Source organism: Maylandia zebra, linkage group LG13, assembly GCF_041146795.1.
Source record: "Maylandia zebra isolate NMK-2024a linkage group LG13, Mzebra_GT3a, whole genome shotgun sequence".
Lineage (NCBI taxonomy): Eukaryota > Metazoa > Chordata > Actinopteri > Cichliformes > Cichlidae > Maylandia > Maylandia zebra.
Window position 1 is genome coordinate 24,089,620 of NC_135179.1, and position 24,935 is coordinate 24,114,554.

General features: G+C 36.2%; 2 protein-coding genes across 2 annotated transcripts; both read left to right on the plus strand.

The window, feature by feature from the left end:
* The first annotated feature begins 112 nt into the window (after window positions 1–112).
* On the plus strand, window positions 113–2,910 carry gpatch11 (G patch domain containing 11). Its single transcript, XM_004559751.5, has 8 exons — window positions 113–273; window positions 476–702; window positions 783–824; window positions 912–1,032; window positions 1,119–1,209; window positions 1,373–1,483; window positions 2,283–2,364; window positions 2,471–2,910. The coding sequence occupies exons 1-8, from the start codon at window positions 224–226 to the stop codon at window positions 2,524–2,526; spliced, it is 780 nt and encodes a 259-aa protein (XP_004559808.1). The 5' UTR covers window positions 113–223; the 3' UTR covers window positions 2,527–2,910.
* A 626-nt stretch (window positions 2,911–3,536) lies between these two features.
* LOC101480895 (uncharacterized) lies at window positions 3,537–24,542 on the plus strand. The gene is made up of 40 exons (XM_023153551.3): window positions 3,537–3,753; window positions 4,265–4,630; window positions 4,716–4,833; window positions 4,947–5,020; window positions 5,140–5,289; window positions 5,401–5,533; window positions 6,829–6,896; window positions 6,976–7,066; window positions 7,199–7,272; window positions 7,366–7,515; window positions 7,647–7,779; window positions 9,441–9,508; window positions 9,596–9,686; window positions 11,274–11,305; window positions 11,391–11,433; window positions 11,522–11,604; window positions 11,732–11,851; window positions 14,368–14,496; window positions 14,821–15,037; window positions 15,127–15,270; window positions 15,626–15,727; window positions 15,921–15,983; window positions 16,251–16,382; window positions 16,963–16,975; window positions 18,389–18,489; window positions 18,610–18,755; window positions 18,852–19,082; window positions 19,180–19,312; window positions 19,510–19,577; window positions 19,666–19,747; window positions 20,023–20,084; window positions 20,181–20,271; window positions 21,286–21,344; window positions 21,466–21,585; window positions 21,725–21,853; window positions 21,955–22,159; window positions 22,626–22,769; window positions 23,267–23,368; window positions 23,558–23,620; window positions 24,143–24,542. Exons 1-40 carry the CDS (start codon window positions 3,653–3,655, stop codon window positions 24,275–24,277), a joined length of 4,566 nt encoding a protein of 1,521 aa, XP_023009319.2. The 5' UTR covers window positions 3,537–3,652; the 3' UTR covers window positions 24,278–24,542.
* Window positions 24,543–24,935: the final 393 nt, after the last annotated feature.

Genomic DNA, 24,935 nt, shown 5'->3' on the forward strand with positions numbered 1-24,935 from the left:
AAATAGACGTGACATTAATCGAGTCCATTTCACAGGACAAACACGTTCTTTTGAAATATATGCCAAATGCAGCGGAACTGTAGACTTTGTGTGTACCTTGCAGCTACTCGGAACGTTTTTGCAAAGGAACAGAACACCACAGAAGAAAATACAAACGCACAAACCGAAGTTGTTGTTTTTTTTGCTGTTTTTCTCTGTTTTTTCTCTCTTTAGTTTGTGCAGAATGTCAGATGAAGAAGAAGACTATATGTCTGATGCATTTCTTAGCAAACTGTAAGTGTTTTGGCTCTGGTGTTTACTGTAAAATGTTCATATTGACAACAATGTTCGGTCAGTGCCATGAAACTGTTGTTGAATCGAGTATATTCCGATATTGAGCTATAAAAACAAAGAAGCAGGGTGTCGTTGCTCTCAGAATAGTTATCGGTATTTTTTACACCCGTGTAACGTTTTTCTTTGTCCCTCCGACTGTCAGTCAAGATGTGAAACCGGGAGTCAGCATGGTGAGGCGGGTAAAAGAAGCAATGAAGAGGGAGGAGAAGCAAAAGGAAAAGAATATTAAGAACCGTCAGAAGAGCTACAAGGAGCAGGAGAGCGAAAGCCGAGAAGTGGCTTTACAGAGCTCCATCAGCAATGAAAACAAAGGGTTTGCACTTCTGCAGAAAATGGGCTACAAAGCTGGGCAAGGACTTGGGAAGCAGGGCAAGTTTGTTCTTCGCTAAATTGTGAATTTGCTTTGCATTTGTAGTGTGCACTGATGTTAATCTTTGTTACCCCTATAGGAGCAGGAAGAGTTGATCCAATCCCACTAAATATCAAAACAGGTAGGAAATGTTATTTTAAAATGAGTATTTAGTGATGTTGTGTGCAGCCTAGCTGAATGATTGCAGCACTTTTCTGTTTATAATCAGACAGAGGGGGTATTGGAATGGAAGAGATGAAGAAAAGAAAAGCTGAAGAGGAACTGGAGCATTATAGGCAGAAAGTACGAGCCAAACAACAGAATGAGACCAAATCTCTGGAAGATTTCAGGTGAAGCATGCAGCTACCTCTAAACGTTGTCCCCTCCCCCTCTTATAGTCTGTGTTTTTAACTTTTTCCTTTTTTTGCGTTTTCAGGTCAAGAGTAAGGACGGAAAGAGAGGAGCGAAAGATTGAAGGAGACCTCAGGAGGAGTCAGCGAGCTTGCGAACAGCTTGACAGTCAAAAGGTGGAAAGAATTATGAGTATAGCTCCTTATGGACTCCTCTGCACATCACAGTGCTAGTGTTAGTAGCAGGTCTCTCTCTAATCAGTCTCTTACCAGTGAAAGGAGGAAAATTATAGACCACTGACACAAAGTATCTCCTAGCTGAGGTTTCTTCTCTTTTCAGGGGATAACTGCTCCGAGAGAAGACTGGTACTGGCCTAAAGCAAACTCTGATGAAGAAGAGGACGATCTTAAAGAGGAGGATGAGGATGAAGAGGAGGTTACAGAACTCACTGTAAGTATTTTATTTTAGACAATCAAAATTAATGTATGTTATTCATAGTTGGGGTTTTTTGTTGTTGTTTTTTTACCAAAACAGCAATTGTGGTACTGTCTGAGGAAGTGCAGAGCAGTATGTGTAGGACATGTATTAGGATAGCAAGATGATGTTGAGGTGTACAGTGGGAGTGACAGATTTGTTCAAGATGGGGGTGGGATTACATTAGGGATTGGCTCTGAGCCCCCTCTTGTTTGCAATGTGATGGGCAGATGATGTCAGACAGGAGTCTCTGTGGCCTATGATATTTGCAGATGACATTGAAATTTGTAGTAGAGAGCAGGTAGAAAAGCCTGGAGAGGTGAATGTCTCTCAAGAGAAATGAAAGACAGTGGATGCAAGACAGAATACATGTGTGTGAATGAGAGGGAGATGGGTGAAAATGCAAGGAGTAGCTTTAGTGAAGATGGATGAGTTTAAACCATCAAAATCACCAGACAGTGCACAACAGAGGTGAAGAAGAGAGCATAGAGTGCATTGGATGGAAATCAGTGCTGAAGTGTGTTTTCTAACAGAAGGATAGCAGCAAGAGTAAATGAAAAGATGGTAGAAAGACCTGCTATGATGTGTTGAATTAATGAAAAGAAATATTTTCAATTAAATTTTCATATCTAATACTCATATACTCTGGATTAGAAATGAGTACATCAGAGGGACAACTCAGGTTGAGCTGAAAAAACATAAATGCATCTTATAGGATTTAATGGCAAAATTATCCCAATGAATATTAAATGTGATATGTGGTTCTCTGTTGCAGTCTTTTGATAAACTACAAATTTTGACATCCTATTTGAGAGGAGTCCATTTTTATTGCATATGGTGTGGGACCACCTATAATGGTAGGTGTGATGTCTTGTCTTTAGTGCTGTAGCTTTTAAGGTTCTTTTGTATTGCCATTGCTCATACTGTGTATGTGTATATAATGTATTGATTTCTATTTTACAGATGAAGAGGACTTGTGCGCTAACTGTCCTGGGGATACAGCAGCAGACCATGAATAAAATGAATGAAAACCAGTCTGCACAAGTTTCCTGTAAAGAGAAAAAAAAAGTATAAATGTTTGATCATAAAAATATTGTGTATATGTGAATGCACTTTGATATGTGAGTCAGGTTCATCGGACTACAAAAACAGCCAAGGCAATAAAGTGATCAGAAATTAAGTTCTTTAATCATCCAGTTTTAATCTGCTGTCTTTCATTGAAAGACCATCAAGTTTGTATTTGTTGTATACATTTCTGTTTTTTGGGTTGTTGTTGTTGTTTTTTTTCATTTATAAATTAGGATGTCTTTCAATATTTCTATTTTATAAAGATGAATACAAATTGTGTTACATATTTCAAGATCAATTGTATTTATCTGTCTTCATTAAACGTTTTAAGAATGCTACCATTTTGACTTTTTGTATATTCTATGATTTGTTGTGAGTTTATATCAGCCATACTTCTTTTCATTACTATTACTTTAAAAAATTCTGATGCGTAAATTGGGCAATAATAATAATAATTTACATGTCTGAAATATTTAAGGATTTTTGGTTTATATGTTATTGTCACTATGACATCGCCACATCTCTACGTTTGGCGCTTGACAAAAGAACTACAGTTCCCATGAAACTTAGCGATGGGAGCTGCTCTTAAACATCTTGGGACATGTAGTCATTCAATCCTAACATGCGTAAGTTTAAAAAAACACGAACAGGTAATCATATATTACTGACGTTAAAATTCCGAGCTTTAACATTAGTTAAACTACAAAAAACAATCTAAAACAACTATTGATAAAGCAAACAGCTATTCTCCCAAAACAGCATCGTTGCTACTCAGTTTTCCTGTACTATAACTCACACTTTCTCTGTTGTTATACTTTATTTTGATATCTTCCACCCAACTCTGCTAGTTTCAGCGTACAGCTTCAAACCATTTCTTTTTTTATAAAACTTTACTGAACAAAACGTGGTTGATATGTCGGACATTACTTGAAAGCACCATGTGACGTTTACGGACAAAACGAAACCTAAACTGACATGGAAAGGAAAAACGGAAACCATGTTTTATTTTGAGATTTGTACTTTGCTCTCTATTTTTATGAATTTTGTGTAAATATTCCGACTCCCGACAAACTTAGGATGGAAAACTACATAGCTAAGTTAAACGAGTATGCACAGAAACAGCGGCTGGCGCTCCAGTTTGTGGAGGTTGGAGCTGCTGGCCCTGACCACATTAAAACGTAAGTTGAACATAGATGGGATCTGCGACCTGGGATGTCGTACGAGTACGTGTGTATTTTTGTAGGATAGACTCTTCAGTGAAACCGTAGTAGGCTGTATTTTCGCTCACTCGCTACCAAATGCACGTTTGTGTACAGTAAATGTATTTTGTACGTCGCTTTAGTCCATTTACTAAATGTCCACAGGTATGTTGATCCTGCAGTATCTTGCTAGTGTGTTGTTTCCACACTTAAACTTTGTCACTCTGCACGCAATTGTAATATTTTGTTACAATTCTTTGTTTACCTCCTACCGTACAAATAAAACATTCCAACCATATGTTAAAAACAGAATATTTTTGAGCAGCAAGTTCTGTGGTCCTGAGTACTTTTTTGCCACGTGTATATAAAGATACAGTAACAGTGTTCCAATTTTTAAAGCTTAAATTGGCCTCCAGTTGTAGAATGGCATATTTAATATTTTGTGTGGGGAAAGTACACTAGGAGTTTACTGTATTTGTCTGTTCAACAGATTTACTATCAGAGTTGTTCTGAATGGTAAAGCCTATCCTGACGCTGTTGGAAAGAACAAGAAGGAAGCCAAGCAGAACGCTGCTAAAAATGCATTGGCAGGCTTGTTGGAGGAATCAGCTGATACTGTAAGATCATTGCACCATTGTATTCACTCACTGTATGTGTGGACATTTGTTTTAATCTGCTGTGTGTTTGTTGGTTACAAACAGACAGAAAATGCTGCAGAAGTTTCTAATACATCAGTTCATCAGAGAAGTGGCAGTAACATCAAGTACACCTGCTGGCTTAATGAGTATGGTCAAAGGAACAGGGTGATTGTAAGGCCCGTGGAGGCTGCCAGACCTGGACCAGATGATGAAAATCAGTAAGTCTACATGATGCATCTAGTTTTGATTGTAGATGTGAATAATCTATTTGAAATCTATTTAATATTTTTCTTTTAATGTTAGATGGTGTAACTTTTTTGTTGGTGACAAGGAGTACCCGGCAGCTTCCGGGAAAACAAGAAGGGAAGCCAAGGAGGAAGCAGCCAAGCTTGTATATCACGATATATGTGGCACTTTAGAGGTAACTAATGGAATATACTGATTGACTTGACATCAAAGAAAACTGGATAAATGGTTTAAATATTTTCATGCATGTTCTAGTAGCATGTTGTTCACTTGTACTTTATATTCCAGACTGGAGATGAGAAAGACATTTTCACATCAAGTCAGCAAAAGGAGGAAACAAAACAAAATGTTGCAGATGTCTGGTGAGTTGAAACAGTGTTTCTTTTTGATGCTTTATCCCTGTGAAGCCTTTTTGTAAACTATGTATTGTTTAAAGTGGTTGAAGTTTCAGTTTTTATGTATTTTTTCTTTGATATTGTAGCCTTCAGATAAAGAGTTTGGCTGTGAAACCTGAAGATAAAAGGTTTACAGAGGTAAATTTCATAGGTCTTGTCAACCACTACTGTCAGAAAACATCCCGCTCCCACACGTTTATTGAAGAGGATATATGTGGACCGCCTCATAATCGACAGTGAGTGTGACCGTCCCCTTACCAGCCATTATAGACAATTTCTGCTAAATGCTGGCTGATGTTTAACAGTTGGTAAATGATGTAAACCAGTTTTTCACTGTTTCACAACAGATTTTCCTACAAATTAGTCATAGATGGCAAGGAATACCCTGTTGGTGAGGGTAACAGCATCAAGGAAGCCAAACAAAATGCAGCTCGATTAGCCTGGTCTGCTCTTCAGGAACAGTCAGACTGGGACAGCAAGGTATTTAACATTTTCTGTTAAGTTAAGAGTACTTTATTGTCTGCCGTAGGGGGAAATCATCCTGGATCGGCCAGCTCCTGCATTGAAACCCCTCCCACACACACATAGTAATAAAAATCAAAGCATAAACCCTAGTTGGGCACACTTTTATAAATACAGACCTTAGAATGCATAAATAATTAAATAAATAGTTGAAGTAGTAGTAGAGTTGTCCTTCAGTCATGAGCTGTTCATTTATCAGTTTAACTGACAAAGGGACAATTGAATATTTGTAGCAGTTATACTGACACAAAGGGAAGTTGTACCTCCTAATAAAATATTGTGGCCTATCGAACCGTAAAAAAATATCTTGGGGAATGTTTATGTTCCTATAATTTTTCCTGCTTTCCTGATTGTTAGATTTCCAAACCTGCTGTCATAGCCTAAGAGACTCTGCAGTAGACAACTGATATAATACCAAAACTAAAAACTCTAAGTCTCCGGAGAAAATGAAGACACTGATAGATTCTCATACACACATGAATGTCCTATGGGTTCTTTTGATATTAAATACACTGAAGAAAAATATAAATGCAACACTTTTGTTTTTGCTCCCATTTTTCATGAGCTGAACTTAAAGATCTGAAACATTTTCTACATACCCAAAGGACCCATTACTATCAAATATTGTTCACAAATCTGTCGAAATCTGTGTTGGTGAGAACTTCTCCTTTGCCACAGGTGTGGCAAAGTTTGTATGTAGAAAATGTTTCAGATTTTTAAGATCAGCTCATGAAAAATGGGAGCAAAAACAAAAGTGTTGCATTTATATTTTTCTTCAGTGTATTTTGCCAATTTAATAGATTGTTGATGTTGGTATTTCCACTATGCACACTATGGTACCACCCCAGGCTCACACTGTCCCCAAAGAATAGTGGGACCCTAGCCTGGTATTTTAGATGCTGCATACACTATTTACATCATTTTATTGCACACTTGAGTTTGAGTTCCCCTAGAAACAAAATTCAGGCGTCCATCTCTGTGTATGTTCACCTAATCCTTTTTGCATGTAATGGTTGAGTAAGCTCTTGGCCTCATCGTAACTTTTTATTATGGAGCACTCTGTCCTATTTGCATATTAAAGTGTTTTCCTCAGATAATTCTTGTAGTATTCTGCCTATTTTGGAGATTTTTCATCAGTCAGATTTTGATGGCCTTACTCGAATAACTAAATCAGAATTTCTTCTGTATGATCATGCAGACTATAATGAGAAGGGTTGTGTTTAACAGCGCCACAACCTCCTTTGTGTTTTCAGATAACTATCAAGTCAGCTGTGTCAGATGATAGAGCACCGTCCAAACTGTCCACACCACCAAGCACACTGTAAGGCTGAGCACTACTGTAGATGGTAACATGTAATGTTGAAAATACCTATTAATTAGGCATTTTATTTGTCTCAAAGGGACTCTGGTTGTCCAAAATCAAGTAGCAGTACAACAACTACAAATGACTCAGTTGTTTTCTCCCAGTCATCTAACGCTTCCAAGGAGCAGGTTGGTTATATCCCATTCTTTCATCCACTCCTGCCATGGTTCACCAGTTTGTAATGTTGAGGCTGTTGCAGAAGTTTTTTTTAAATTACTGGATTAAATAAAATCAGTTTAAATGTCCGTTCTTGTTCTAAGATCATCGATCTAAAACACGGTGGTTCTTCAAGTCACAAAGGAGTAGAAATAAATCAGAATCATGACGACAACTGGTGAGGACAAACAGTTGCAACAAATAGTTTCAGTTTCAATGTTTGGATTCTCTTTTGTTGGTAAAGTTCTGAATATGTGGCTTGTCTTTATAGTTCTAAGACAAAGAGCTTGATGGTAAAGAAAGAAGCTGAAATCTTTACAGAAGAGAATTTCATAGGACTCATCAATCTCTACTGTCAGAAAACAAAGCATTGCCATGATTACGTCCTAGTGAGCAAATGCGGTCCACCACATAATCCTCAGTGAGTATGACTTAACCTTTTTAACTAAATACACCTTATATAGACTAAATCTATATGTGTGTATATATAAAGCTATTTGTATGGCACAAAACTCTTAAACCTGTTGCTGCTGATATTGTCTCCCTACACAGATTCTTCTACAAAGTAGTCATTGACAACAAGGAATATCCTGTGGGTGAGGGTAAGACTATCAAAGAGGCCAAACAAAATGCTGCTCGGCAGGCGTGGTCTGCTCTTCAGGAACAATCAAATTGGGATAGTAAGGTACTTAATGATCTTTACTTAATGATTTTTGTTTTTATCCACAACCTTGAAATCTTCCATATTCCTCATCCAACACACTCTAGCTTTTTAATTCCTTACTATAAAGGCGGTAAAAGGGTTGCACTACTAAACTTTTCTCAGCATCATTCAACAGAGATGCTTGTGAGAAAGCAAATGTCACACATTTCATTTATCTACCTGCTCCCTACTTGCTGTGTACACATGATGTGTGATGTCAGATTGCATTCACTTCTAATGAGTGGGCATCATTCTTACTGCTTCAAACCCACTTATGCGGGAAGCTCGACTAAACCAAACTATATTTCCAATAGTGCAAACTAGTCTGAGGCGAATTATTTCCTGCTAGTTGTAAGGTCATAAAAGAGAGGACAGCCAAGTATTTAGTATTGTCCTTTCTCGCTAAGCTGCCTGAACTTCGTGTGTTAAAACAGCTTGAAAAGTGTAAGCTCAGTGTTACAGACAGGGAAGCACAATTTAGGTAAAGGAACAATACTTCATAATCATAATTTTTATAAGTGTCCAAATATTGCTGTATCTCAAAGATTGGATGATGCAGAAATATGTTCCTAACAAAATCATCAGGTATTATTGTACTTATTGAACTTTTTCTTTTTTTAAAAAAAGCATGTGTTTCTAAAGCATACGACCAGATTTGCTAAATAGAGCAAACTAGTGTGTGAGAGCAAACCCCAAATAGAGCTCATAGATGTGGTTAGTTTTAAAATCACGGTTGTTTTCTAAACGTAGGTGCAGTAAGTTAATTTCAAAATCGAGCCCAAAAAAAAAAGGCATGCTTTTTTTGTCTTTTCTTTTTTTAGCGTTATTGGTACAGTTATCAGTAAATGGCATTTGAAAACATTAGTAAATAAGTGTATGTGCTTGATTTAAATATTTTCTTCTCTATGTTTTGCGCTTTGAGAACAGACCTCACAGATTTACATATGCAACCAAAAACAGTCGCAAAAAGCAGACATGCTAAGAGGTTAAATGTGAAAAATATCCAAAAAACACCTGATGTGGGTTCCAGGATGCTAACATGCTTTTGAAGCCACTGCTGTACTTTACAGAAACCATACAGAAAGTGATTATTGGTGAATATTTTATGTTGTATATTAACCTCCTGGGACCTGGCATCCACATATGTGGACATCACATTTTGAGTTGTCTAGACCAAAATACAAAATTTTGCTCTACAAGGGCCTGATTTCCACTTACGAGGACATTATACTGCCACTGTTCTATCGAAATTTAAAGCGAATGTCCTCATATGTGGCTCTAAAAATCAGAAAAAAAATCATGTAATTCTTTGTTTTTGCATTTCCCAATCAGCCCAAATAGCAAGGAGAAATTAAAAATGCATGCCATGAAAGAGTTCAGGTGTTAGGAGGTTTAAATTATAGCTAAAACTAATGTTTTCAAAAACATTTAGAATTTTTCTGACAGTCTCATTTTAAACGTACATGTATGTGGTTAACCAATGGTTAATTTTGCAGCAACCAGATGGACAAATAGTAAGGGCGTGTCGTGCATGTTAATAAATATCCCCTGCACTTACCAACAATCATATTATTTTACATTAAAGTGTCCTACTACCAAACGGTGTCTTAGTGTACAGCTGAACATTTTTTTGTTTCTTTCAGCTGGTTTCTTGGTCAGCTGTGTCAGATGATGTTACACCAGTCCAGCTGTCCAGCCCAGCGAGCACACTGTAAGGCAATGGAATGAGCAAGCACACCTAATACTTAAGTTTAATGTGGAGAAAACTGCATGAATGTATCTTGCTGTATTTTCAAAGGATCCCACATGATGCAAAATCAGAAAGAATACCAATGACTTCAAGTGACCCAGTTGTTTCCCCAAAGGTTCAGAGACCTTCCAAGGAACAGGTTTGTTATCCTCTGTGTCTTCTATATCTTTTGTTGTCATGTCCTTTGATACTAACACGGTTATATTAGGATGCTTTTAATTATTTAGCTCCAGTTCTACACTCCTAATTAGTAGTTCTCATAATTGCAATAACAACTTTTCAATAATAATGGGTGATGTATCTATAGTAATATCAAGGTATGAAAATAGTTATTTATTAAAAAATGTGATCAAGCAAACACTACATATTGGTGATCATGATCTATTAAAATGTGACAAATGCATTTGACAGTCTTCATAAATTAAATAAATGAAAAACTGATCTGTTTTTTTTCTCAGTGAAGGTTATTATAGTCAGCTTAAACTAAAATTAGATGTGAAAAAACTGAAATAAAAAATTAAAACTAGACTTTTTTTTTTAAAGTGAAGTGAAATGATTTTGCACAGTTAGGGAAATAAAAAGCTAAACTAAAATACAAATATAGAGGAAATATCTTTAGTTTTAGTATTTAGTTTGTTTAATTCAATCTGCCTGATGAGTCACTGGTGTACATGTTTATTGAGACCCTATATGTCTACAACACTGTGAGTCAACTGCTTTCTTTTTTTCTTGCAATACCTGCACTGATTTTCCTAAATCTTGCCTCTGACATATCCCCTTGATGCAATAATAATTAAAAAGAGTAAAACAAGAACATTCACTTTGGATACTAACTGAAACTAAAGTGAATTAAAAACAAAGTCAGAATAAAATAAAAATTAAAAACTAACAAGAAAAAAAACCCCTCACTAATAACTCCGGTCTCAACGAATGCATCTTAGATTTTGTATGTGTCAATTTCATTCATCGCTTTCTTTTTTGCTGTTCCTGTTTTTGTTTTGTTTTTTTGTTTTTGTTTGTTTGTTTTTTAACATAAAACTCACAGTTGTATAAATAAGTAAAATTAGAAACAGAAGTTCAAGAAAAAATGCCAATGATAGGATTTGCCTTGGGAAGGTAAACCCATGTTGTTTAAACCTCTGAATCCTACAGTCTGATATTCTTTTCTAATTAAAATATAAATGTGGTAAAATCTGTATCACTGCAATACTGGCCAATGATTTTGCACACTGCAGATTTTCCTCACATCAAGCAGGTGGATAATTATGCAAATCTCCTATGAGTAATTTTTACTAAAGGGGATAATATTAGCTAGAAACGGGCTTAACTTTTTCCAAGAATTTGAAAAATAACTGACAATATTATTTTTTCTTGTGATGTTGTTCAAGTATATAATTTTTATCTGTAGGAACTAATCCAACAAGGCTCAACTATGTACTTGTACAAATGAAGGAAAAGTTTCCTTGGGATGATGTATGTGGAAAACATACATAAATATATACATTCTATACAGACAAGAAGTTAGCTAAGGCTCTGGGCAGAATTGAGTGTGTATTTGTAAAATAGCACCTTACAAACTCTTACAAACTTTCAATACCTGATGATTGACATCAGTGTTTCAAACTACTATTAATAATACCATTTAATAACTAAGTTTGTCTTGTTTGTAACAAATGTTTTGCATCTAATTTAGCCTTATTTCCCCCTTTATTTCTCCCTTTTTAAGGATCAAAATCCTGATTTAAAACCAAAAATAAGGTAAGTCATACTTTGAAACCTGTTGTAAACATCGTTGTGTAATATTTCATCTGACATTATTGCTGATGATGATTTTCCTGGTTAGAATTGCAGCAAATTTCGGTAATGTTTCCAGACACAAAAAAAAGGTATGAAGGACTCACAGAAATTCTGAGTGTTTTCAGTTTTTTGTTTAATACTGGAATTTCAATATGCTGACTTTGCATTGTTTTTAAGGATTTGCACAACTCTGATCTCAAAGAAAAGAGTAAAGAAAGAGGTTCCACCGAGAAAACATCAAGTCAAGTAGTACAATCGAGGTATTAAAAAAACAAACAACACTACAATGTACTGCTATCATGTTTTTACTACAGTTTATAGTTAAAGGAGAATTTTCTCTTTGTTAGCATTTGTCATTAATAGTAACACCTATGTTAATCTCTACAGGTTTACACTGGAATTCGACTCTATAGAGCGCCTTGGTAAAGGAGCCTTTGGTCGTGTTTATAAGGCAAAACATAAACTGCTGAATAAATATTATGCTATTAAAATTGTTCGCTGCAAAGAGTAAGTAAATATTTAATATAAATATTTAATTTTGTTTAAGTTTATGAAAAAGGTGAATTGCCACTAGCTCTGTACAGGAGATTTGAGAGAGATCTCTTCAGTCTTTCCAAAGCCTCCAATATCTTATGCCTAACAATCTTAGCACACTAGTAGTATACAAGAGTATACAGTAAGGCGGGTGGCAAATTTACTGTCAACTGTTTGGGGATATTTTGCATCTTTTGTTTTTCGGTGTACAAATACATTTACAGTGGGGCAAAAAAGTATTTAGTCAGCCACCGATTGTGCAAGTTCCCTCACTTAAAATGATGACAGAGGTCAGTAATTTGCACCAGAGGTACACTTCAACTGTGAGAGACAGAATGTGAAAAAAAATCCATGAATTCACATGGTAGGATTTGTAAAGAATTTATTCGTAAATCAGGGTGGAAAATAAGTATTTGGTCACCTCAAACAAGGAAAATCTCTGGCTCTCACAGACCTGTAACGTCTTCTGTAAGACGCTTTTCTGTCCCCCACTCGTTACCTGTATGAATGGCACCTGTTTGAACTCATCATCTGTATAAAAGACACCTGTCCACAGCCTCAAACAGTCAGACTCCAAACTCTGCCATGGCCAAGACCAAAGAGCTTTCGAAGGACACCAGGAAAAGTATTGTAGACCTGCACCAGACTGGGAAGAGTGAATCTACAATAGGCAAGCAGCTTGGTGTGAAAAAATCAACTGTGGGAGCAATCATCAGAAAATGGAAGACATACAAGACCACTGATAATCTCCCTCGATCTGGGGCTCCACGCAAGATCTCATCCCGTGGGGTCAAAATGATCATGAGAACGGTGAGCAAAGATCCCAGAACCACACGGGGGGACCTGGTGAATGACCTGCAGAGAGCTGGGACCAAAGTAACAAAGGTCACCATCAGTAACACACTACAACGGCAGGGAATCAAATCCCGCAGTGCCAGACGTGTTCCGTTGCTGAAGCCAGTGCATGTCCAGGCCCGTCTGAAGTTTGCCAGAGAGCACATGGATGATACAGCAGAGGATTGGGAGAATGTCATGTGGTCAGATGAAACCAAAGTAGAACTTTTTGGTATAAACTCAACTCGTCGTGTTTGGAGGAAGAAGAATACTGAGTTGCATCCCAAGAACACCATACCTACTGTGAAGCATGGGGGTGGAAACATCATGCTATGGGGCTGTTTTTCTGCCAAGGGGACAGGACGACTGATCCGTGTTAAGGACAGAATGAATGGGGCCATGTATCGTGAGATTTTGAGCCAAAACCTCCTTCCATCAGTGAGAACTTTGAAGATGAAACGAGGCTGGGTCTTCCAACATGACAATGATCCAAAACACACCGCCCGGGCAACAAAGGAGTGGCTCCATAAGAAGCATTTGAAAGTCCTGGAGTGGCCTAGCCAGTCTCCAGACCTCAACCCCATAGAAAATCTGTGGCGGGAGTTGAAAGTCTGTTGCTCAGCGACAGCCCCAAAACATCACTGCTCTCGAGAAGATCTGCATGGAGGAATGGGCCAAAATACCAGCTACTGTGTGTGCAAACCTGGTAAAGACCTATAGTAAACGTTTGACCTCTGTTATTGCCAACAAAGGTTATGTTACAAAGTATTGAGTTGTATTTTTGTTATTGACCAAATACTTATTTTCCACCCTGATTTACGAATAAATTCTTTACAAATCCTACCATGTGGATTCATGGATTTTTTTTTCACATTCTGTCTCTCACAGTTGAAGTGTACCTCTGGTGCAAATTACTGACCTCTGTCATCATTTTAAGTGGGGGAACTTGCACAATCGGTGGCTGACTAAATACTTTTTTGCCCCACTGTAGGTTTTTGATGTTTTGTTTTTACTTAACATCCATCTGCAGCCTTCATTTTAGCATCAGTAAATGAATTAAGGTGCCAAACTTCTCATCACATTACTGTTTTACACGACTTTGTGCTACTGTCCGCTAATGCTAATGTACCTTTTTTTTTTTAGCATTTGGAAACATTTTTGATAGAAATAGTGGAGAGAGGGAATAATACAACGAGAGAGTAACGCAGCAAATGATCCGAGCAGGAATTTTGTTGTTTAAGGCATTTATCTCCATGTGGTATGCAATCTATCCATTCTAGTATCAGGTCACCCATTAGTATCTAATGTCTTCTTACTTCATAAAGTAATAAATAAACCAATGTTTCTTATACAAAACTGACACAGAATTTTTTTGGGTTAGTTGAAAGTGTACATTCCTCAGTTGCAGCTAGCTTGCTACTTAAGGTTAGTTCTGTGCGTTACATATGCATTTGATGGCTACATCATAGCACAATGACAGCCTAAAGCTATATGAAACTTAGAATTCTTCTGAAAGTGAGGGAGTTGTTATAAGTCTTCACAGAGATACCTTACAGTATTGTTTCCTGATGTATTGAGTCCCTCAGCTGGAAAGTTACAGATGCTTTAAAAGAGATTTAAAGTTTATTGATATTTCTTGTACTTCTTATAATCAGAAAGTCTCTAAGGGAGGTGGTGGCATTATCAGACCTCCATCACACCAACATTGTTCGATACTACACCTGTTGGATTCAGGATTTAGAATACCAAATGGACAGTACAGGCGACACCTACAGTACTTCGCAGTAAGTCACATTACTTCATTATTAATATTATTATGTCTTAACATTGCATCACATGTGGTGTAAATGACAGAGGAAGCATTCACTTCACACTTTAGTTTCTTGTCTGTTACCTTGATGTACATTTTTGAAGACTGGACACATGTTTTCTCTTTGTGGCTAAAATTATACTAAAATTAATCAATATTACAGTTTATTATAGCAACACACATTGCGCCACAGTTTTCTGTCTTCTTGATTTTTACAGTAGTTTACAGAGTGTTGCCTCACCATTGAGGATAAAGTAAAGGTTCATAATTCCTTCATTTGTGTTTTTTTATTTTCAAGGTCTGCTAGTGATTCATCTGAAAAGTGCCTCTATATTCAGATGGAGCTGTGTGATACTAAAACACTTAGAGTGTGGATAGACGAGAAGAATACTCAGAATGTGAAGAAATCTCTGCGAGACTCAAGGAGAAAGGAAGAGAGCCTAATCATTGCTCAGCAAATAGCCAGTGGAGTCGAGTACATTCACTCAAAGATGCTCATCCACAGAGACCTGAAGGTGAGACAAAGAGGAGAAGACGGTTGTTTGTTGCTGCACATCTCATAAAGAGGTAGACGTTTATTTGTGCCTTTTCTTAAAATGTATAGCCTGCCAACATCATGTTTGGACGGGATGGAGAAGTGAAGATTGGAGACTTTGGCCTGGTCACTGCTGAGATTGACAATGATGCTGAGAATCTACTGGAAAGAAGTGCTTACAAAGGAACACCATCTTATATGGCTCCCGAGCAGGTTGAATAATCTAAATTGAAATTTAGTGTCTTACCCATTAATAAATATTAGGTAGTAAGAGAAGACATTAAAGACACTTTTTTTAAAGGTTGTCAACACCATAGGGCAATGCACCTTCTTTCTTGTACTACTAAAAAACTATTTTACTACTGTTGCAAGTAAATAGGAAAACCATTTAAATCAACTGCCTTAAAACCAAAGAAGCATTGGGTTGACTATTAAACTAGTTTCTAATGCCCAATGTCCTTAAGGGTTAGTCCACCCATATTGAAAAGAGATAGTAAAAACCTTTTTTTGTCTTCTATTATTTACTCACAAAATTGGCCGTTTTTTGTTTTTCTCTTTTTAATGACAGAAAAGCAAGAGCCATTACGACCGAAAAGTAGACATATTTGCTTTGGGGTTGATATATTTTGAACTTCTTTGGAATCTCCCTGTTGGCCCTGAAAGAAAAGCGGTGAGTTTTTCCAAAGCTTATGCAAAATGTTGCTGCAAACTTGCTCTGTTAATAATGGTTTTCTCAGTTTGTGTCATAGGAAGCAGAATGTTGATATAAATCAAATTTAATGTGTACTATTTTTTTATTTAATATTGTTTAATAAATGAACAGATCATCATTTTTATCCCTTCTCTCATTATATAAATGCCAGGTTTGGGACAATGCCCGAAGCCAGAAACTTCCTCAAGGGTTTTTGAATAATTTTCCACAAGAGGTACATCACCATTATTTTAAGTTTACTATATAAACATTTTCAGCAATCATCTATTTCCATCAAAGGATGAAGAGCCACAACTGTTGATCGTTAATAGCAAAAATGACCAAGCAGGACTGTCTTAGAACCTGAAAGTTTTCTTTGTTTAATTTCCCAAGTAAAGTATAAATGTGGCAAATAATATATACTGGACTTTCACAATAAATGACAACATTGATTGATATTGATATTGATTTCACACTGTTTTCTTCTTATGTCTAATTGCAGCATCAAATCATAAAGGCAATGCTGTGTGCGAAGCCAGAAAACCGTCCGGAAGCAAGTAAACTAAAGGAGGAGCTGAAAGAGTACTCTGATGCACTTTTAATGCAAAAACAAATGCTTCGAAATAGTAACACAGTTTGACAGTTATAAGGACTTTAATGAACAGTCTAAAAAAGAACACTCAGTTTAGTCATTTCATGCATGACTGTATTCAATACACATCATGTCATGCAGTGCATGTGTGGATGTTTTGAATGCTTTCTTTTCATGGTCTGATGCATCATCAGATATAGTTGTATTTATGGAGTGCTTGGTTTAAAGAAAGGCTGATGAAGTGATTCATGTTATAATATATGAATGAAATACAAATTAAATTTGTGTCATTATTCACTTGTTGTCTACACTTATATAAATTATTTGTTTTATCCTGTAATATTTTGTAATAAAAGTGATGTCATACTTGTATAGTTTTGTAAATAATAATAATAATAACAATAATAACAATAATAATTAAAAACGAAAAAAAAAGAACTCCAGATGAATGACTGCAATGTGAAATAGTGCAATAAAAAACGTTACAAGGTGACTTGGGTTCATCCTTTCAGCTGTGTGGAGGGAGTAGCATGCTGGTTATGGTAGTTTCCATACAGTTGGGCCACTTTCTGTTACAGTAAGTGGTTTAAGGTGTCATGTGAGTAATTTCATCCATTGAAAGATTAAATATACTGGTAAGTGAATAAATCCTTCTCTCAGATTTTTACTGTGAAGTCACTGCGTACAATAGATTTGCCATGGAGTACTGCAAAACTGAATTTTGAGTCTTCCCATGATGGGTATTTCTTCTTTACTCACTTTCTTTTCACTCTCTGTTTATACTCCACTCTGCATTCAGCCATTGGTTATTTATTTATTTATTTTTTATCTCTGGCTCTCTTCCATAGCCTGTCTTTTATCCTATCATATACATAAAATTTTGTTTAATTTTCTGGATCAAGAAACTTTCTTAAAACTTTTTTTCCAATATAGAGAAAGCAGCTGTGAGTGAATCGGTGACTCGCGATCTTCTAACATGCCAGCTTATACCTGTAATGACAAGACATTTCTAATGTTTAATTGCCATTTTTCATGCGTCATTCCTATTGTGCCATAGTTTTCTCCTTTCCCAAATGGATATGAACATGGGCGGGCCAAAATAAATAGACGAGTGGGAATGGACAATGCGTAGATTATAGTTATGTTATTGCAATTATTTTTTTTTATTCGATTTTTCTTTAATACTAAGTTTTAATGCCTGCCAAGGTGTGGACACTGGGACATGACGTTTCCACTGACGAATCGAAACTTAAAGGCGGCTGAATCCGCTAACGCGGTTGCGGAAACGTGGAGGCAGTTTTTTTAAAAAGAGATAAAGAGATACTATTGTACTTTGTGACTTGTCACAATTATTCGCAATTCTGAACTCTGATTACAACTCCTTCGTCATTTTGGGGGGAAGTGGGACACCATGTAGTTCTATAGGGAATGAGCTACACAGGCTCGGAGGTGAACTCGAGTAACTTGGCTCTACAGGCCACGATCACGGTAAGTTTTATAAAATATTTAAGTGTGTCTATGCAATAGCACACTTCTTATCAATCGTCGGCTTTATTATTTTATGTAATATTTTTGGCTCGTGCAATTGGCGCTACACTCCGTTACTCCCTGTTCTGTCACCATTCTTTCATTTCTTCTGCTGACAAAGACGTATATATAGTGATGTAATTTGAACATCTAACTAGTAAATGAATAACAAGTCATTTGGTCTATTGACTATTACTCTGACTGCTAATTACTGTTTTCCGCGACAGTGAAAAAAGGTTTAAAGTCACTTTCTTCACAAACCAGTTGCACAAAATAATATTATTCAAGTGAACGCAACAGTGACCAATTAGAGCATCTAAGGTTATATTTCAGGAATAACTAACATGGCTGGAATGACCTGCTTCCCATTTTGACCGTGTGCATTACATTCTTGTGCATTACATTACAGTAGTTGATACGTCAACTGACTGGTACTGAATATAGATATGTATTTTTATGTAGTTAAGAACTTCATTACGTGCAAGTATAATCAAATCAAAGCTTTGATCATTTGTCATCAGATTTACCACCACTAAACAGCCTGAAGGAAGTGAGCCAAACAGACCACAACAGGAAATACTCTGCAGTAATGGATAAAGAGCAACAAGCTCCAGTTGATTCTGTAAGATCATGATGCAGTCTTTGCTGAACTAAAGTATACTAGGTTGCTTATTATGTTCAAAATGAAAGTGTAGTTTACAGCTGCAAGTCTAACTGCTTTTTATTGATGTCTTTGTTTTAGATGGAAACAGAAGATGAAAATCCAACTGCTCCACTTATTCAAGCAAATATTTCTGACTATATAAGCTGGATAAATGAATATGGTCAGAAGAATAAGATCATCATAAAGCCTAAGGAGTCAATAAATATACACAAAAGTGGTTTTCCGTAAGCCTCCATACATCGTAGAAAATATTTTTTTTTAAATATATTTTTGTTTTTAAAAATATAAAAATTAATGCATAATGTTGTATGATGTTACAGAAGATGCTGTAGCTTTGTGGTTGATGGGAAGGAGTACCCAACTGCCTATGGGAAAAATAAAAAGGAAGCTAAGGAGGAAGCAGCCAAGCTAGTATATCAGAGCTTGGGTGTAACATATAAAGATCACAAACCGACAAATTTCGTTGGACTTGTTCACAACTACTGTAAGAAGACAGGGCGAATCATTGATATTATTGAAGTGAGAAGATGTGGCCCACAACATAACCCTGAGTGAGTATAAGTGAATCTTTGGAGGGTGAATAGAAGCTGCAATAACACTTAGTTGGGTAATAAAGTCTAAAGTAACATATCTTTCCTGGTTACATAGGTTTTTCTACAAATGTGTCATCAACAAGAAGGATTACCCTCAGGCTGTAGGTGGCACTAGCAAGGAAGCCAAACAAAAGGCAGCTCAGTTGGCCTGGTCTGCTCTTCAGGAACAGTCTGACTGGGACAGCAAGGTATTTAAATGCTTTCAGCATGTTATTGTCACTTAGGTAAGAAAAAAAATTATATTCATATTCATTACACAACATGTGCAATGTTCTGCTAAAATGTCACTTTAGCAGAACATTGCACAGTTTCATAAAGCTTGCACTCAGCACTTTTCTAAGTTTGATAACTAATGTTGAATGTCACATATTGTGCTTATTTTAAGGTATCCTACAGGTCAACCATGTCTGAAGACAGTGTTTCAACAATGCTGCCATCCCCAGCATCCACAGTGTAAGCAAGTATTAACATTAATGGTAGAGTATGTGGTAAAGTTTAACATGTATAAAACTACACAAATGGCTCTCTTTTTAATTTTAAGGGAGGTCTTGTCAGAAGTCACAACAAGGAGTGAAAGTGAATCAGTATCAATCACTGACCTATCGAACTTGTTGGAGACTAAGGTCAGGTTTTTTTTATGTTGCTTTTAAAATGATAAAAGAATTCATAGAACTTGAAGTTGACTTTTTTAGACTAAAACATATCGGTGTATCTGTGGTGTCCCTCTTCTGGAATTTAAACCCATAATCTGACAGTAACGCTAAACAGGAGAAAAATGTTATAAAAGCATAAAATACTAGGATTGCTTTTTTTCTCATTGGTGAGGTGAGTGCTTCCAAAGGCTAACATATTTACAAATCAAAACAATTTCATTGGAAAATTGTTTTTGTTTTTATAGATGTCCCTCATGTCAACTTCGTCTGTAGACACTCCACCAACCAGGCTGTCAACACCTTCACTGTAAGAAACTCTAATACTAGTAGTAATACAACTACTAAGTCAGACAGTTGTGTATTAGGAAAGCAGCACTCATGTACTCTTGTTGTATTCTCCAAGGGAGTCTCTCGAAGCGTCTTCAAAAAGCATGCCAACAAGTACGAGTGACTCCGTTATCTTCACTGATTCATCACACCCTTCCATGGAAAAGGTCTGTTGCTTTAAACACAGAATTTGTTGAAAGAAAGAAATCCCCACTTTATAATCTGTATACTATGCACTGTATATTATATGGCATATGGTGAATATGGGGTGGACGGTGGAGGGCTTGACTATGGGATAAATGGTCAACTGCTGGTCTTTAGATCATGCACAGTTGTAGTTAGAGGTTTGTTTGCATTCTTATGAATAAGTTGGACTTATTTCTAGTGGCTGCTGGGCACTTTCACGTCTCTCACCAGTTCTATTCATAACTTTCATAGAAAGATGTTCTAGGCACAGTTAAGAGTCATAGCATGTCAGCCTTCGTGGCATTATGGGAAGCTGTTTTTGTGTCAGAATTTTTTGCAAATTTGTTTAGTGTTTAGTTCTAGTTCAGTCACTTTATTTCAGTCAATTAGTGTGCAATCATATTTTATTCAATGTAAAGTCATTACATTTGTACTAAAAATCATAAATGTGTATGGCAATCTATAAATGTCATTAATAAATAAGCAAATCTGTGTTCAGATCTCTAAACCTACTGGTATTTGTAAATGGATTGTAAAATATGAATTGAATTTGGCTTCAATAGCTTAAAATATGGACATCAGTTGTGACTCAAGCGCTTTGGCTGTTTACACAGAATATTTGCTACCCCTGGGTAGCAGATGGCTGGTAGAGAAGCTGTTAATGCGATATATTAATGCGACAGTAATGCAACATCTGAAAGTCAGTCTCTGCAAGCCCAAGTTCAGGGTTAACAAAGAAGTTAGAAGAAAATCCAAATGTATTTCCAAAGCGCCACAAACATTTACAGCTCTGCCACATCACAGTGTAGTTAAACAGAAAAAGACGGGTAACACAGCATGTATTTTCCTTTTTTCTTTTCTTTGATATGTTTAGCTAAGCCCAAACCGCCAATAAAAGTAATTGTATTTATTAATTAATATGTTCAGACATCAGACATTTTTTTTATACTAATGATAATAATAACCATGTTATGTCCTTCTGTGTTTTTTTTCAGGACGCTAACAAAAACAAAAATACAGACAACAGACCAAGTGACACATCTGGCCAATCACAGTATGAAAAAAAATTTCATGACGTTTATACTTGTGTGGTCAGATTTTTGCATCCTCTTTTTTTCCAATAATTTACTTATTTTTTCACATCTTCATCTAATGAATGTTGTTTATCTCACTAGGTTTACTTTAGACTTTGATTGCATTGAATGTCTTGCTAAAGGAGGCTATGGTCATGTTTTCAAAGCAAGAGATAAACTGGTGAAGAAGTATTATGCTGTAAAGATTGTTCGCCACAAAGAGTAAGTCATATGCACAGTGTATATTTTCAAAGTACAAATGTTTTGCATAAGCAACATTCTAATAACAGAAACCGTGAGTATGTATGTATGTATGTATGTCTTGCTTACTGAAGCATTTCTGTGTTTTCCTTCTGATCAGAAAAGCTCTAAGAGAGGTTGGGGCATTATCAGACCTCAACCACTCTAACATTGTTAGATACTACAAGTGTTGGCTGGAGGATTCAGAATACCAGTGGGACAATACAACTGACAGTTACAGTACTTCCCAGTAAGTTTTGTTCAGTTATTTAGTATTGTGCAGTTTTGCATTTCTATGCTTAAAATGAAGACTTGATGCTAATTAGATTTTTAATCTTCCCTTTTTTTTAGGTCTAGTAGTAATTCATCACAAAAGTACCTCTATATTATGATGGAGTTATGTGACGACAAAACACTTAAAGACTGGATAACTGAGAAGAATGAGAAAACTCTTGAAGAGTCTATAAGAAGAGCAGAAAGTCTTCCCGTTATGCAGCAAATAGTCAGTGGAGTCGAGTGCATTCACTCCCACAGACTCATCCACAGGGACCTCAAGGTGAGACTCAAGATTACAGGATCACAAGCTTATGTTGCTGAGCTAGCTCACATTTAAGTTTAAGTTTTTCCATTTCCATATTCTTTAGTATCCTTTTTGTGTGTTTAATGGAGATGCACACTGCTGCTATTAAAGTATTGGTGTGCTTCTTCTACTTCACAGTAAACCCAGTAGACAGGAAATGACTGAGTATTAGGGCCACATTAAGAAAAACATTATTAGTGTTGATTTAGGGATTAAAGTCAACATTACAAGGTGGTGATAAGTATAAGAAGGTTGAAGAGATGGCGCAGCATCAAGGAGAAATACTAGAAGCAGCCAGTGCTATGCCGCAGCCTCTTAGTAGATGCACATATGGTGTAAATTTGAAAGATTTCTCGTAGAATCACCTGAGCTTATTCACTCATTTCTGACTACACGAGGCACTAAATGCTCAATGTTTAAATTTTGCTTTTCCAATCGTCAGCCTACCAACATCATGTTTGGAAAAGATGGAAAAGTGAAGATTGGAGATTTTGGTCTAGTTGCTACTGAGACTGATGATAATGATGAAAATCAGAGTGAGAGAACAGAGAAAACAGGAACCAAGTCATATATGGCTCCCGAACAGGTGAGGTCTCTGTAAACAAATAACCTTTGATTTCTTTTCTGTGTTTTTTTTTATTGTTGACAGTATTCAATGATAGCTATGTGCTCAACATTTTCTGAATCTATTCAAGTTTCATTACCTTCTGCAAATGTTCTTAAAAATGACAGAATCTCCTGTTCTTTGTGTTTTTTTTAAAGATGTTTACAAATTGAAAAGTTTTTTTCTTTCCATTATCACCACCTCATTCATTCGCTGTAAAACTCTTATTTCATTCCAGATAAAACCATCTCTTATGATACATGCTAAGATATCTTTTTTTAAGTGATTGCAGCCAGATGGGGTTTTTTTCTGGTTTCTACTTTTAATTTTAGACTTATATACCATGGTCTTAAAATTTAACTACAACTTGAAAAAAGTGAAATCCACATAGATTAGCTTACCACAACCATATCTTATAATTTAAACACTCACACTGAGTTAAGGGGTGTGTAACACATTATGTTTTTGTTTTATGACAGAGGACCAAAACAAGATATGGCTCCAAAGTGGACATATTTGCTCTGGGACTGATATATTTTGAACTCCTTTGGAAAATCTCTTCTGGGCATGAAAGAGGGAAGGTGAGTTGGTATAACAATTTAATAGTTTACATTTTAAAATGTTTACTGGTAGCTTCCTATCAGTGTTAATGTGTGAAGAATATAATGTATAGAATTGCATACTTAAATTTTGCTTTTGTTTTTCTTGTGATGATTTTCTGTCAAGCCAAATAACATGTTTTTGTATCCTTTTATCATTATGTATACTAGATTTTTACAGATGTCAGAAAGCAAATTCTCCCTGAAGAATTTACACTGAAGTTTCCAGAAGAGGTATAATTCTTATTTTTTTCACTTTCACATTTATAAACCACTTTAAAACAACATAACAGCTGACCAAAGTGCTGTACAAAAAAAAAAAAAGATAAAATAGGAAAACAAGAATAAAAGAATAAATCGGCGAGCCTGCCTGACCTCCAGAGGCAGCTCATTCCACATTTTAGGTTCCAAAACTGAAAAGGCTTTGTCTCGAGATTTAGAAAATGTCTTCGGGACAGTCAAAAGCACCTGTTTAGCTGATCTAAGAGCATGTGATGGCATGTAAGGGTGAAGCAGCTCAGACAAATAAAAAGGGGGAAAGACCATTAAGAGACTTAAAGACAAATCAAGGAATTTTAAAATGGATTTAAAACTTAACAGGAAGCCAATGAGGGACTCTAAAACTGGAGCCATGTGTTCTTGTTTGCTTGTACCAGTTAAAAATCGTGCAGCACGAATTGGCTAATTATTTGTACTGATAATATATATTCATGTTGATACAGAAAGTAGCTGATTTTTTTTTAATGTGTTTTGCAGAACCAGATAATCATGTCAATGCTGTGTCCGAGCCCAGAAAACCGACCTGAAGCAAGTACACTGAAGGCAGACCTGGAACAGTGGGCTCAAACATTAAATGCACAAAGAATGCACCTAGAAAATGTAACTGATTGATCAGCACTTACTAAGTGACATAAATACATCTTTTGTTGTGTTTTTTTTTTTCATGTCATGTCTTTTTTCATGTTTCAATGTCTTTGATGTACTGTTTTTTATGGCTATAGCAGTTATGTTCAGTCACTTTTTACAGAAAGTAGGAATCATGTTCTGTGGAAATGTGATTAACATATTTAAACTGATGAATTATTACAGCCTTTGCTTTGTAATAAATAGACCGATGTGGAAAATAAAATAACGACCAACCAGGGTGTAATGGTCATTTGTCTGCTGTACAGTTTTTGTACATGTTTTACTGCATAATTTAGTGAGTGGGTCTTGACAGGTACTGATAATTTGCTTACACTTTACATTAAACATAAGTGCGTATGGGATTTTTTTATTACCACATGCAAAATGTGCACTCAGTTTGGGAAAAATCCCATTTTATGCAACAAGTTCTTGTCAACATTACAAGCTGGAAGACTATTTTCTTTGCAGTGCACTTTTGTTCCTTTTTATTGCTTCCCACAAACTAAAATTAGATATACCTTTCAGCATTACCAACACGGCCCACGAAGACTTATTGAAGAAAGAAAAAAGCTTGGAGAGGGTCCTTTAAAAAAATGCAGAGGCTTTCTCTGCACACCGCAGGACAGCTGAATGTGCTGCGCAT